The sequence below is a fragment of the Acinonyx jubatus genome, chromosome C1 (assembly GCF_027475565.1).
Source record: "Acinonyx jubatus isolate Ajub_Pintada_27869175 chromosome C1, VMU_Ajub_asm_v1.0, whole genome shotgun sequence".
In the NCBI taxonomy this organism is placed as follows: domain Eukaryota; kingdom Metazoa; phylum Chordata; class Mammalia; order Carnivora; family Felidae; genus Acinonyx; species Acinonyx jubatus.
Window position 1 is genome coordinate 125,240,817 of NC_069381.1, and position 14,494 is coordinate 125,255,310.

The 14,494-nt window shown below is 43.2% G+C and overlaps 1 protein-coding gene across 2 annotated transcripts in view; it reads right to left on the bottom strand.

Moving 5' to 3' along the window:
* LCT (lactase) overlaps nt 1-14,494 on the bottom strand; it is a 56,608-nt gene that overhangs the window by 26,389 nt on the left and 15,725 nt on the right. For both annotated transcript variants that reach the window (XM_027055873.2, XM_053214970.1), the window contains exons 4-7: nt 14,212-14,314; nt 12,867-12,942; nt 8,083-8,812; nt 3,769-4,414 (exon numbers count right to left, since the gene is read on the bottom strand). In XM_027055873.2, coding sequence (XP_026911674.1) covers nt 3,769-4,414; nt 8,083-8,812; nt 12,867-12,942; nt 14,212-14,314 — 1,555 coding nt within the window. The remainder of the gene's footprint in view (nt 1-3,768; nt 4,415-8,082; nt 8,813-12,866; nt 12,943-14,211; nt 14,315-14,494) is intronic.

Below are 14,494 nucleotides of genomic sequence, written 5' to 3' on the forward strand. Positions count from 1 at the left end.
ATGGAGCCTGCTCTGGCTTCTTTCCCTCTCTCCCTCTCCCTCTGCCCCTCCCCTGCTTGCACTCATGCTTTCTCTCCCTCTCTCAAAAATAAAAAATAAAAATAAATAAAATAAAAAAAAATAGTCTCTGTTACTGATGTTGCTATTTAAAGGTTTTCCTTTTCATATGCACGTTTTGGAGGGGATTTAAGTTACCCCAAAAATGTTAACCCTTTTTCCTCAGAATGAATAAAAGAGAATCCACAAGATGCCCACAAATCATCAGGCCACATCTATGGTCATAAACCTCAATCCAGAAGGCCATCCCTGCCTCAAAATGAATACAAGCATGTGTCCCATCTGCTACTATCAGGATTCCTTGTTTTTTTATAGAATGCATAAATCATTTAATATTTAAAATATACTTTTGTTTTTCCTTATGTCTAGCAATACTGACATAAAATGATCACACATCCCCTCTTAAAAAAGAGAAATAACGCCTACAGTAAGGTATTTCCTGGTACAGTGAGCTGAATGGTGGTCCCCAAAAAGATATGTCCAAATCTTAACTTGGTACCAGTTTATGTAATCTTATTTGGAAAAGAGGTCTTTGTATATGTAATTAAGTTAAGGATCTTAAGATGAGATCATCCTGCATTAACTGGGTGAGTCCAAAATCCAATGACAAGCACCCTTAAAAGAGAAAGATAGAAGGTCTCCACGAAGATGGAGGCAGAGATTGGGGCAATGCAGCCAACAGCCAAGAAATGCCTGGAGCCACCAGATGCTGAAAGAGACAAGGAAAGAGTCTCCTCTGGAGACTTCGGAGGGAGAGTGGCCCTACCAGCATCTCCATTGTGGACTTCTGGTCTGCAGAACTGTGAGAGAATAAAAAAAAGCATCTAGTGAGTCAACCAAAAACCAGTGTCAAAGTAAAGCAATGGCTTTGGGCTCAAACTGGGAACCAGCAAAGTATTAAGCCCTATTTTTATCAGATTACACAGTCTCTCAACAAACATTGACTATATAAGAGGCTGGCAATTTATTTATTTTATATAATTCATTTATTCATTCAATGAATAATTTAGTAAACACCTACTTTGTCCCAGGCTGTAAAAGGCTCTAGAAACAAAAATGAATAGAAGCTTCATAGGTTAGTGGGTATTGATGAGCCAGTGATAGAAAGGCCTGTAGTTTCACTCACTGGCTGTTTGGGCACACCATGTAATCTCTCAGAGCATCAGTTTTCACAATGGTCCCAGGAGGATGATCTCTGCCCCTATTTTCTGCACAAGGCTGTTTCAAAGATCTCTTGAGATATGTCCTAGAGGGATTCCAAGATTGTGAAGATTACAGAATTGTACCCTTGATGCTGAGAACACAAGCAAAGTAAAAGAGAGGGTGTCTGGCCTCATGAACACTGAGGCCTCCACTCCCTAAGGTGTCTCCATTCCTAACTGCAGTGCCCAGGGTAGGTATTGCTAGTCAACTCTTTCTCTCTGAATCTACACAAGGCCTTGAAATCTTCTCAGAATAGCCCTCTAGGCAGGTGACTAGCCATATATCACTTGATTAGTGCTGATATAGGAGATGAAAATTATTTGCCATTCCTTTTTACTTGGAATAAAAAGACATATGGGGAAAAGATAGTCTTCAACAAATGGTGTTGGGAAAATTGAACAGCTACATGCAAAAGAATGAAAGTGGACCAATTTTCTACACCATACACAAAAATAAACTCAAAATGGATTCAAGACCTAAATGTGAGATCTGAAACCGTAAAAATCCTACAAGAGAGCACGGGCAGTAACTTCTCTGACATCAGCCATATCAACATCTTTCTAGACGTGTCCTGAGGCAAGGGAAACAAAAGCAAAACTAAACTATTGGGACTACATAAAAATAAAAAGCTTTTTCACAATGAAGGAAACAATCAACAAAACTAAAAGACAACCTCTGGAATGGGAGAAGATATTTGAAAATAACATATCCAATAAAGGATTAATATCCAAAACATATAAAGAACTGATACAACTCAACACCTAAAAAACAAATAAACCAAGTAAAAAATGGGCCAAAGACACGAGCAGACATTTCTCCAAAGATGACATCCAGATGGCCAAAGGACACATGAAAAGATGTTCAACATCACTAATCATCAGGGAAATGCAAATCAAAACTACAATGAAATATCACCTCATGCTTGTCAGAATAGCTAAAATCAAAACCATAAGAAATAATAAGTGCTGGTGAGGATGTGGAGAAAAAGGAGCCCTCATGCACCATTGGTAGGAATGCAACTTGTATAGTCACTGTGGAAAACAGTATGGAGGTTCCTCAAAAAAAAAATTAAAAATAGAATTATGATGTGATCCAGTAATTCCACTACTGGGTATTTACAAAGAATACAAAAATACTAATTTGAAAAGATATAGGCACTCTGTTTACTGCAACATTAATTACAATAACCAAATTATGGAAGCAGCCCAAGTGTTCATCAATAGATGAATGGATAAAGAAGATGTGGTATTTATATATAATAGAACATTACTCAGCCATAAAAAAGAATGAAATCTTGTCATTTGCAACAATATGGATGCATCTAGATGATAAAATGCTAAGTGAAGTCAGAGAAAGACAAATACCATATGATTTCATTCATGTGTGGAACAAACAAAACAAATGAACAAAGAATAAAAGAGATAAACCAAGAAGCCGACTCTTAACCATAGACAACAAACTGATGGTTACCAGAGAGGAGGGGTGGAGGGGGGGGGGTTAAATAGGTGAAGGAAATTATGAGTACACTTATCATAATGAGCACTAAGCAATGTATAGAATTGTCAGATCACTATATTGTACACCTGAAACAAATATAACACTGTGTGTTAACTATACTAGAATTAAAATAAAAAAAATTTAGGTGTGCTTGGGTGGCTCAATTGGTTATGATCTCACAGCTTTTTGTGTCACATCATGATCTCATGATTCATGAGTTCGAGCCCCACATCGGGCTCTGTGCTGACAGCTCAGAGCCTAAAGCCTGCTTCGGATTCTGTGTCTCCCTCTCTCTCTGCCTCTCCCCTGCTCGTGCTCTCTCTCTCTCAAAAATAAACATTAAAAAATATTAAACTCTCTTTCTCTCTCAAAAATAAATAAATATTAAAAAAATCTTTTAAAAAATTTAAAAAGACGTATAAAACTATGTTAGGTAAGACTGGTGCAGTCGATATGAATTAATGGGATCAAAGTGAATGATGTGGAATGTAGATTTTATAGCTGACTTAAGGAGATGGAGATGAATGTGGCCAGAACAACGAGGGAAGATTTAATGGGTTGGAGTCCCCTCCTATAATGCCATTGGCATCCTTTATTACAATTTTCTGTCTGTGACCCTCTGTAAACTCTGAGGGTCCTATGGGAAAAGATGATATTTGCTCAATATTTTACCCTTACTGTCTTGTGCAATGTGCAGTACATAACAGGCACTGAATAAATATTTGTTAAATGAATGTGTTAAAAGATGATGAGTCTTTGATCAATGGATAGGACTCAAATGGGCAGAGTGTAGGAGGCGGCATTATAGGGAATAAGAACATAGGAACAAACACTTGAGGCTTCTGGGGGAAACAGCTAGGAGGCTGATATGAAGGACTCATGCTATTACTACTAACACTACTTTTTGGCTTCATTTTCTTAGGAGACTGTCTTTGTCTCATTAAACAGAAATCTGAAGACTTGGAGATGTACCACCCACCTTCCAATCACCAGCATATCCACCATTCTTACCTTTGAGCACCTCATTGATATATTTATTGAAGTAGTCTACTCTCAAGGAATCCTCAAGGAGATCTTCAGTCTCCCCTATGGGCATGCCATTCCCAGCCAGGTAGATCGGAACTTTTCCTCTTGTGTATTCCAACGATACAAACTGCAATAGCCTCCTTATACCCCAGGGCACCACATAAATCCAAGGGGATGAGGTCTGAGGCCATGCAGGGTCCACATGTTGGGAAAAGCCTCCAATGGTGTCATAGCTAGGGATGCAGGAATCTTGTTGGGCCGTGCTGATAAGGCGAGAAGTGTAATGAGACAGACCCAGAAAATCAGCAGAGCCTTTCAGGAGTTGCTTCTCTGCCTCGGTGAACTCAGGGAGCTGGGCCACAAGACTGGGGCACTGTTGGTTCATCTGTTGGATTTGGGCCTTCAGGGCAGCAGGGTAGTCTCCATCCACAAAGATGGGGTGTGCAAACCAGCCCAGCATGAAGTGCAAGAAGCGTTCAGAGGCACTCAGGTCCTCAGGCCTCTCTGGGGACAGAGGTTCTGCCCAGTCTGAGTTCAACACAATGCCCACACGTCCCTGCTGCTGTGGACGATAGTGGCTATTATAGTGGTGCCAAACTCTGGCATGAGCCTTGAGGACCAAGTGAGCCACCTTATGAGGAAAAAAAAGAAAGAAATACAGTGCTTAATAACAACTAATAGCAAAGCCAACAACAACCACAAGCCAATAACAAGTCTACAACAACAAGTTAATACGAATGTCAATAATGTTACCAATGTTAATAAAATAGCCACAATGAAAATGTCCACATCAATAACAGCACCAATGTCAACAACATCAGGAAGTCATCAGCAGTCAATGCCAATATCAACAAGTCAACAATATCAAAAAGTAGTTAAGATTGATGCTAACAATGTCAGTAAATCAACATGGACAATGTTGACATCAACATCATCAACACAAATGCCAGCAATATCAACAGCCAATAACATCAACAAGTCAACATCACCATCAACAAGTCAATAGCAGTAGCATCAATAACCATATTTCACAGTAAAAAATTGTTAATGAATTCTCTCATAAGCTCCTCCCAACAGTCTTGTGTGACAGTATAATTATTATTACCACTATACAGATGAGGGGAACAAGATCTAGAGAGGTGTAGAATGTAAGAAGCCTGACTCTAGGCCTGTATTGTCCCCCATGATGCTATTCTGACTTTGTTCTTAGTAAGTGCTTATTGAATAATTCATCAACAACGAATTTGGGACGGTCATTTTATTTGACATAGAAGGGATGGGACAATTCTTTCTAACCTACCTGCTCTTTCCACTTAATGAAATCTAGGAGGAAAACCCATGACCAGGAATCTCTTTGTAGACTTAATTCAAGGTCTTACAAAAGTTAACAGCTTTCCTTGGCAGAGTGCCATGGGAAAACGGGCAAAAGCAGGGTGTCTGGAGTGTAACAAAACTAGACTTAAATTTTGACTTTGTCACTAACTTGCTTCTCATTCAGTTTCCTTGTATGCAAGAAGTGGTAATTATGCATTCATTTAGGAGGACTAAATAAGATCATGTATATAGAGCACCAAGCAGACACTTGGGGTGTAGGAGGCAGATTGCTATTGCTTATCATCCTTTCCTTTTTCATTTTTGTCATCTGAAGATAATGACACTTACTCTTGAAGACTTTCAGATCAAAATATGCCTTAGGAAGTCAAACTCCTCACTGCTTCTCATGTTGCAAATGTTAATCCTTAACAGGGTCCTAAACTCCAATGGCAAACTGTGCTTCTTTCCAAAAGGCAGGAATGTGTGCCTTCTAACTGAGTCAGCATCAGGCAGGGGGCTCAGCAGAATATGAAACAACTAGCAAAACCAGTCATTGTGGCCATGTAAGAACATGGAAAGGTGTTAATGACATGTCAGATAAGAAATGGGCACTAGGGTGATTATGACAGCCAGTGTGGGTTCAATCATCATAACAACTGTACCATGCTGGTGGGGGATGTCAAAATGTGCATGTGTGGGAGCAGAGGGTATATGGAAAATCTACGTAACTTCTGTTCAATTTTGCTGTGGACTTAAAACCACTGTAAAAAATAAAGTCTACTTGGGGCACCTGGGTGGCTCCATCAGTTAAACATCTGATGTCTTGATTTTGGCTCAGGTCATGATCTTATGGTTTGTGGGTTTGAGCCCTGCATCAGCACTGTCAGCATGGAGTCTGCTTGGGATTCTCTCTCTCTGCCCTCCCCCCACCTCTCTCTCTCTCTCTCTCTCTCTCTCTCTCTCTCTCTGCCTCTCAAAATAAATAAACATTAAAAAAATAAAGTCTACTTGAAAAAATGTACTAAGGGGTGCTTGGGTGGTTCAGTCGGTTAAACGTCCGACTTCGGCTCAGGTCATGATCTCACGGTTTGTGAGTTTGAGCCCCGCGTCGGGCTCTGTGCTGACAACTCAGAGCCTGGAGCCTCCTTCGGATTCTGTGTCTCCCTCTCTCTCTGACCCTCCCCTGTTCATGCTCTGTCTCTGTCTCAAAAATAAATAAATATTAAAAAAATTTTTAAAAAGGCACTGAATTTAGTGCACTCTGTGAGTACACTGTGAATGCAAGGACTGGAAGGACATATGGGCAAAATTATGAGTGAACTGTTTTCTTTGTAATCTTCCCTTAATGGTATTATACTGTTTTAACTAATGAATCAAAGCAAGAATTGAAGGAGAAAGGTGGTGTGGACTTTCCAGGAGCCACAGTTGTAGGGGTAAGAAGCCAGGAGAAGAGGTTGGGATGAGTTTTACAACAAGGAGACAAACAGAAAGGTTCAAACCTTCCATTTTGAGGAGTGTTCTCTCTTGGTGTGTATGCTCTTGTTGAACAAGAGCAGAGTGGAAGCTTTGACTTCACTCTAATTTTTGGCATTTCATCAAGTCATTGATTTTAGCTCATTCTGAGTGTGGACATTTTGGATTGTTCTCTAATTTTCTTATGTGTATTTATTTGTATCATCTCCAAAAAGTATTAAATCTTGAGGATATGGGTCATGCATCCTCCTTAACACCTAGCATAGGGCAAGGCAAAGACTCCTATTTCAGAACAGAACCCAAGATGTGGCAGGGGAAAGCCAGGCTAACATGTGCATCCTGAATATGGATGTCAGGGAAAGCTGGTGAGTTTTCTGGGAGATTTGAGCAAAAAAAAGAAATGATGGAAAGGGCCCATATTAAGCTACTTAAAATTTTGTCTCCAGTATATACATCCCCTTCTTATGGAAATGATACCCTGCCTACCCTCTGGAAAGCCAAACCCTTTTTCCTTTTCCACCTCCCCACCTCTCAGCCAATGTGTGGAGGGGTAGAGCTGAGACCCGGACCCAGACCAGTCACTGCACAACATTTTCCCAGCCTAAACTTAGTGATTGGTTCAGGGATGGGCATGCAACCCAGGCAGCAAGCATAAGGCACAGGGACACGTTTGCTGGGAATGCCAGAAGAGAGGTAAGCTTTCTTTCCTGCTGGTCTTGAAATAGGAGAGCATGGCTGCTACCATCCGGTTACCAAGCAGCCCAAGTAGAAAACCAACAAGGAGGGGCAAGAAGAGAAATTGAGTACTAGTGGCATTGTTTGGGATCTGATCAAGCTCCACTCTGACCAGCTAAAACCCAGACTTTTCAGGGATGCCTGGGTGGCTCAGTTGGTTGAGCCTCTGACTCTTGATTTCAGCTCAGGTCATTATGTCACTGTTAGTTGGATTGAGCCCCCCCCCCCCCCCCCCAGCTCTGTGCTGACAGCTTGGGGCCTGCTTGGGATTTTCTCTCTCTCTGTCCCTCCCCAACTCATGCTCTCTCTCACTCTCCCAAAATAAATAAACATTTAAAAAAATCATATTAAAGCCCAGACTTTTCAGTTTCCCGAGCTGATGGACTCCCACTTGGCTTAAGTCTGTCTGGGTTGGTTTTTCTGTCCCATGCAACTAAGAGTCCTGGATGACAAGGAAAATCTGCTGTAGACTCAAGCAGACTCGGGCTCAGATTCTGGCTTCAAACTGCTGACCCTGTAGCGATGCCATCAGGAAACAGTTTCTCCTCTCTGAGCCCCAGTTCCCTCATCCACCAGCACTGTTCCAAGGATGTAATAACTTGTCAAAGTGCCAGCAGTATTTGGACAAAATAAGGTGATTAACGATTTATGGTGCCTTCCCTCCCTCTGGCTTCCTTTAAAGCACAAAAAGTAAACGCATTCTGACTGGAAGAGACAATGACTTTCTCCCAGCCAAATTCTCCTCCAGTGAGGCGGCACTGCAAGGACGAGAAGTACCTTGAAAGAGGCCACACCCGGGTCGGAGATGCCCGGTGCGTGTCGGCCCGTGCCGTAGCCCGCGTAACTCATCACCCACGGCTCATGGAAGGTCACCCACAGCTTCACGCGGTCCCCGAAGGTGGCGAAGCAAAAAGCCGCGTAGTCCAGGAAGGCGTCCACCACACTGTCGTCCTGCCACCCGCCGCGCTCCTGCAGGGCCTGGGGCAGGTCCCAGTGGAAGAGCGTGGCCATGGGCTGGATGCGCGCGTCCAGCAGGCTGTCGATGAGCCTGCTGTAGTAGGAGACGCCCTGGCGGCTGGGTCCGGGCCCGAGCCCCGTGGGGAAGATGCGGGACCAGGAGATGGAGAACTTGTAGACGTGAGCTTGGAGGCCGCGAAGCAGGGCCACATCGGTGTCCACCTTGTGGTAGCTGTCACTGGCCACCTCCGGTGTTGCTGCGCCCTCGGAGGCGTGCCGGCGACCCAGGTGGTCCCAGACGCTCGGCCCTCTTCCGCCCTCGGCCCAGCCTCCTTCCACGTTAAAGGCTCCCGTGGAGACGCCCCAGAGGAAGCCTTTGGGGAAATCCTCCCGCAGGAAAGCGTCCCTTTCTGCTGTGGATTGGTTGGCAAATGTTCCCCAGACTCTCCGGTAGGCGGAGCCCCGCGGCGAGGAGGAACCTGCTGCGGTCCCTAGGGCAGGCTGCGCGGCAGTCTGGAGGGGCGCGCTGTCTGTCCGAGAGCAGGGCCCGCTGCGGGATCCGAAAGACAGAAAGGACACGGTGAGTAATGACCCTGCGGGTTACCTGCGCCCCCAGACTGATGGATGGCGGCAATGTGTGTAATTAGTAAAGGTTCGAGAAGCACTGAGTCAAAAGCCACACAAGTGCCTGGTAGATGGGAAAATTACTATTATTGCCTCTTCTTAGGTGAGTTATTATTGCTTCTGCAGGACTCCAAACACTGTGCCAAGCCTACCGTTCTGTGTATTAGCTTGTCCTCAAATACTGTCTTTAGTTCTGATGCCATGCTTTTTCTTCTTACTGTTTATAAAACATAGCTAATCATAATGATGGCTTTAACTCATTATGCCTTGATTCTGTGCTGGCCACTGTGATATGAATGTACGTCTCTCCATTAATTTTCACGAATTTATTAGATAAGGACTACAGTTATTTAACCGTATCCTATAGAGAAGGAGATTGAGAGTCAAAGAAATGAGTATATTCTGGGCATCAGGGGACCAGCACCTGTTTGTCAGCTGGTATGGAAGAAACTATTTCAATAGCTGAATTACTGGTGTAGCTCTACTGATGTGCATCAGCTAAATATTAACACCAGCTACAACCTCCTTTCTCCTTCATGCTGCCTGGATTATGGACACAATGGCAGGAGCTCATGCAGTCATACTGGACAATAAGGTGGAAGCCTTGTTAAGGATGACAAAAATTAAGGCAGAAGCCTGGATTCCTGATGATTGTACCTACTGTAGATCATCCATCTCCAGCCTTTGTAATGTAAATGAACTCACATCTTTTTTTTAATGAGAACTTCTCCTTAATCACATAGTTTACAAACTGTAGAATACAGTCTGTGCTTTTAACCACATATCACTGTATTTGTAGATGTGTAGACATTTATATATTTTTAAATATTTCATATATATAAATTCAGATAAATATATATATTTGAAATAAAACATACTGTAAAAATGCTATCCTTACATGAATGCACTCTATTTTCTATTTTATTATAGTCCATTTCTCTCCTGTCTTTCCTTCCTTCCTTTTTTGTTTTTAATTTTCTTTTAACATTTATTTATTTTTGAGAGGCAGAGAGAGACAGAGCATAAGCAGGGGAGGGGTAGAGAGAGAGGGAGACACAGAATCAGAAGCAGGCTCCAAGCTGGCAGCACAGAGCTTGATGCGGGTCTTGAACTCACAAACCGCAAGTTCATGACCTGAGCTGAAGTCGGACGCTTAACCGACTGAGCCACCCAGGCGCCCCTCTTCCTTTCTTTTTTTAATAAAATATTTTCTTCTCATGTTTCAAAACAAACCCTAAATTGGTTTACCAATCTCCAAGTCCTGGCCTACAGGCTGGAAGGCACTGTAAGAGAGCATGTGGAAGTTACACCAGCAGAGGGCAATGTTGAGGAAGGGTTGGTGTAGGTGGATGTGTTTGGTCTGGAGGGGGAATCGCAGGGGGATGGTGGAAGGGGGTGCAGTACAAGGGCATCTCCTGTCCAATGGCCATCATGTGGAGGGAGGATGTCATTTGTGCGTGGTTAGCCCAGAGCACAAAATTGGTAAAAGTGACAGGGACATTGCAGAGGGACCTCTGTCCAATGGAGAGAAATCTGGGTCTTCCAAACTTAAGTACCTCCTATTTTACAAAGCGTCAACGAACTCACATTTGCTAAAACAGCAGTGGGGGTGGAGGGTGATCTATAGTTATGGATTATCCATAATATATACAGGTCTCTGGAGCACAACCAGGGACACAGGTGACACCCACTCAATGAACAGACTCAGCTACTCTGACCTAAAACTCCTGATCCTGATTGTCCTCCTGGCTTGGAAGAAATGAAGTCTTGAGGAAAGAAACAAACAGTCCCTGGATAAAATACAATTTGCTCTAAAGGACTGCTTAATTATTCATTTGCTTTTTTATTTGCTTATGTATGTATGTATAATCTCTTCACCCAGCATGGATCTAGAACTCACAACCTTGAGATCAAGAGTTACATGTTCTTCTGACTGAGCCAGCCAACCACCCCTCAATTTGCTCTAAAATCTTTAATGCTGGAAGTTCAGGTTTACCTAACTTGGGAGGAGATTTAACATACTCAGTATGAGTATACTGAGTATCTCTCAAGAGATTTAGCATAGCCTCAGTTTTGATGCCCTGGCCTTGCAGGTAGCCCTCCTTCAGCTATTCCTCCCCTGCCCCCAGCCACCTCAGAGCATCCCAGATAATGCTCTTTCTCCCCCTTCTGGGGAGCAATGCTTTGTCTTCTGCCACAATCTGGTATTAGAGTCATTTGTGGGCCACTCTGCTTCCCCTCCAAGGTCTAAGATTCTCAAAGAGAAAAGGATGTTACTTCTGTTGGAACCCCAGTCAATCTGCCCTGGCCCTCAGCAGACTCTCCACCAACATCCCCCTGAATGAGGATCCCCGGCTGTTAGTTTAATGTCAGCCAGTGTTGGACCTTTGCCTCAGGCCAAGTTTAGAGGGAGAACCTTGGAGCTGATATCATGTGGCATCTTGTGGTTTTATAATTACTGAGCTTTCTGGGTAACCCTTTCATTATGGCCTCTTGAGTTCTATTTTCTGAAAAGACATAGCCCAGTAATCCTCAGCTGACTCCGAGTGTGGTCAGGGAGCACTTTTGACCTATCTGCTCTTTCTACCATTCATACTCCCAGCACAAAGCCTGACAGTAGCAGCCACTCAGGGTCTGTTGGTTTAACCGGCGGAGCTTGAAGTGAGTTGAGAGGACTGAACAACAGATTGAGATACCCAAGTGCTAGGAGAGGAAAAGCACAAGAAGATGGTAGCAACTGAGTGAGTGACCCTGGACAGAGCTCTTCTAGCAGTCTGAGGTAGGGTAAGGAGAGCTCTAGCTCAAAGTCTGGGAAGCCAAATGATTCTTTCCAGTCTTTGTCTTTCGTCAATGCATGGTCCATGAAGCTGACATGTGTAACATACCCATGGAAGGCTGACGTTTCTGGGGAACAACCATCTTCTGGTTTCCACACCATCCTTTTAGGTTTTTGTCTTTTAGGTTTGTCATGTGGAGAGAGGATGTCATTTGTACGTGGTTGGCCCACGTCTTTTTTGTCTTTTAGGTTTTTTATTTTATTTTTTAAATTTTATTTTTAATTTTTTTAAAATTTACATCCAAATTAGTTAGCATATAGTGCAACAATGATTTCAGGAGTCCACACCATCCTTTTCATGCTCACTTGGGAAGCACGTCAGATTTTGAGTGTTGTGAGAGGGTCATTATGGGGGTAACCTACAACCTGCTCTAATATTTTTTTAAAGTATGCCATTTACAAATTTTGGTATTTTAGCCATAATTTCAGTAAGAAATTATTTGCAACCCCACATAAATTAAAACCTCTCTTCTTAGGGTATGCCTGGCTGTCTCAGTTGGTAGAGCCTGTGACTGTTTATCTTGAAGGGTCATGAATTCAAGCCCCACATTGGGTATAGAGATTACTTAAGGAAATAAAAAAGTAAAAAAAAAAAAAAACCCACGAAAACCAAAAACAACCTCTTCTTAGAACACCACTGAGTTAGGTTTCTGCCCCACTGCAACAGTTCAATCTCCTACCTATGCTATCTCCTCGAGGGGAAGATATTTTACATATCACATGAGGAAACAGGTATACAGAACTAACCTCACTTACTCAGAACATGTAACTTCAGTGGGGTGGTCAGATATATCTTTAACCCAGGCTGCTGTTCCACAAACTCAGGTTGTCTCCAACAAGATCTTAAATTAGAAGACAGGGGTTCAGATACCAGCTCTACTCATTGTGTACACTTGGACAAACTGCAAAGGTCACCAGTGCAGAATGACAAGAGAGGATGCAGGACCATTGGGCCCCGGGTAAGATGCAATGGGAGACAGGCTCTCTCTGCCATCCCCTCTGAGCCTTTATCTCTCGCCTACAGAACAGCCATGATAAAATCACTGGCGAGAGGCAGATGGCAACAGTCCCATGAGATCACACATATGAAAGAATATTCTGCAAATATCAGCTATTGATACTTCAGCAGGAAATCTAACATTACCTTTTCTTGGAACTTGAACAGCTCAGGAAAGTATTGAGATCAAACCCAATGGTGATCACTTGGCTTTTATTTATGGCTGTAAAAGAAGAAGTTTAATTAATTCTCCCTGAAGTCCAACCAACAATATGCATGATTGCCATCAATCGTTTTCCTTATATATACAACACACCCAAACTCCAAGCAATTGTTCTAAGCTCCCTGGAAAATACCATGGACTAAAGAACTAAGGAGGTCAGAAGTGATTTCCACCTACTTAGAACAGTGGTTCTCAAACTTCCATGTGCATCAGAATCACCTGCAGAGCTTGTAAAGCACAAATTGCTGGGCCCACCTCACAGTTTCTGATCCAGTGCATCTGACATAGGGCTCAAGGATTTGAATGTCTAACAAGGTCCCAGGTGAGGCTGATGCTGCTGGTCTGGAGACCACACATGGAGAACAATTGATTTAGAAGAACTCAGACATCAGAAAAGGATGGAATTTTTTTAAATTGTAGTAAACTATGTATCAACATAAAATTGACCATTTTAACTATTTAGAAAGGGATGGAACTTAAGAATAGAGATCGGTATGCCATCAAAAAATGAGTTAGGGTGAGGGTTATTAAGTGGTACCTATGGATGAGTGTCAGGAGGTCTGTGAAGTCAGTTCAGTACTGGTTACAGGTAGTAAAAAGGGCACTACTGACTTATACCATACTCTGCCTTATAGGGTGACTGGGATGGATGTCAGGACACCCAGGAATGTGGCCCTCAGATCCTTCCTGCAGAGTCTCTAGTAGATCCTCAGCCCCTGATGCCTTAACAGAATCCACCTTTCCCTTGACCCGACTGGACCAGGAGTGATCTCCTGATCCATGGGCCCCCAGTCAGATTCACTCTCAAGAATTTGACATAAGAAGCACAGAGAAGATGGTCCATGAGCTGTGGGTCTTAGACATGAAGGTTTTGGTGAGGTGCCCACTAGGGCCATGTGCAAGCTGAAGTGAAATGGGGACATGAATAAGAGGAAGCAGAGTGAGGCAAAGGTGAGATATCGGAGGGATGGGTAATGGAAGGGGACACACAAGCACAGAGCAGTTCCCCTACTTACACCTGATACCTGAGGCCTGATGGCCTTTATTTACACAAGACCGAGGCATCCCTGTCATCTTTATACAGAACCCTCGTCTTTCTTGGGTCAGTGGGAGCTAAGGGACAGAGGGTACAAAGGCGTCTGGGGTGGGCTCTCAGACCAGCCCTCCTCTGGTCCTTCCTCTTATTGGAACCCCAGACTTTCAGGACTGCTACTGCCAAGCCAGTGCACCAAATGTGACTCAAAACCTCGCCAGCAATGGTCCACTCACCCTCGAGAAGGCTGAAGAGCAGTCTGGCTGACTTCTTCCTGGTGGAGGGGCAGTCCTGGAATCTTAGATTGAAGATGAAAATTTTTACTTTTGGCTCAACATTCTGAAAAAGATAAAGGCCAACAAGTGAATTGAAGTTGCCTAGCATAAGTCTTTTGATAACAAGGATAGATTTTCAAGATGAGAAGTTACGAACCTCACTCCGGTTTGGGAAATGACCTCCAGACATCTCAATTAGGAAAGGAAGCAGACTCTAGACTCTGAGGGAGAATGAGCTACACTT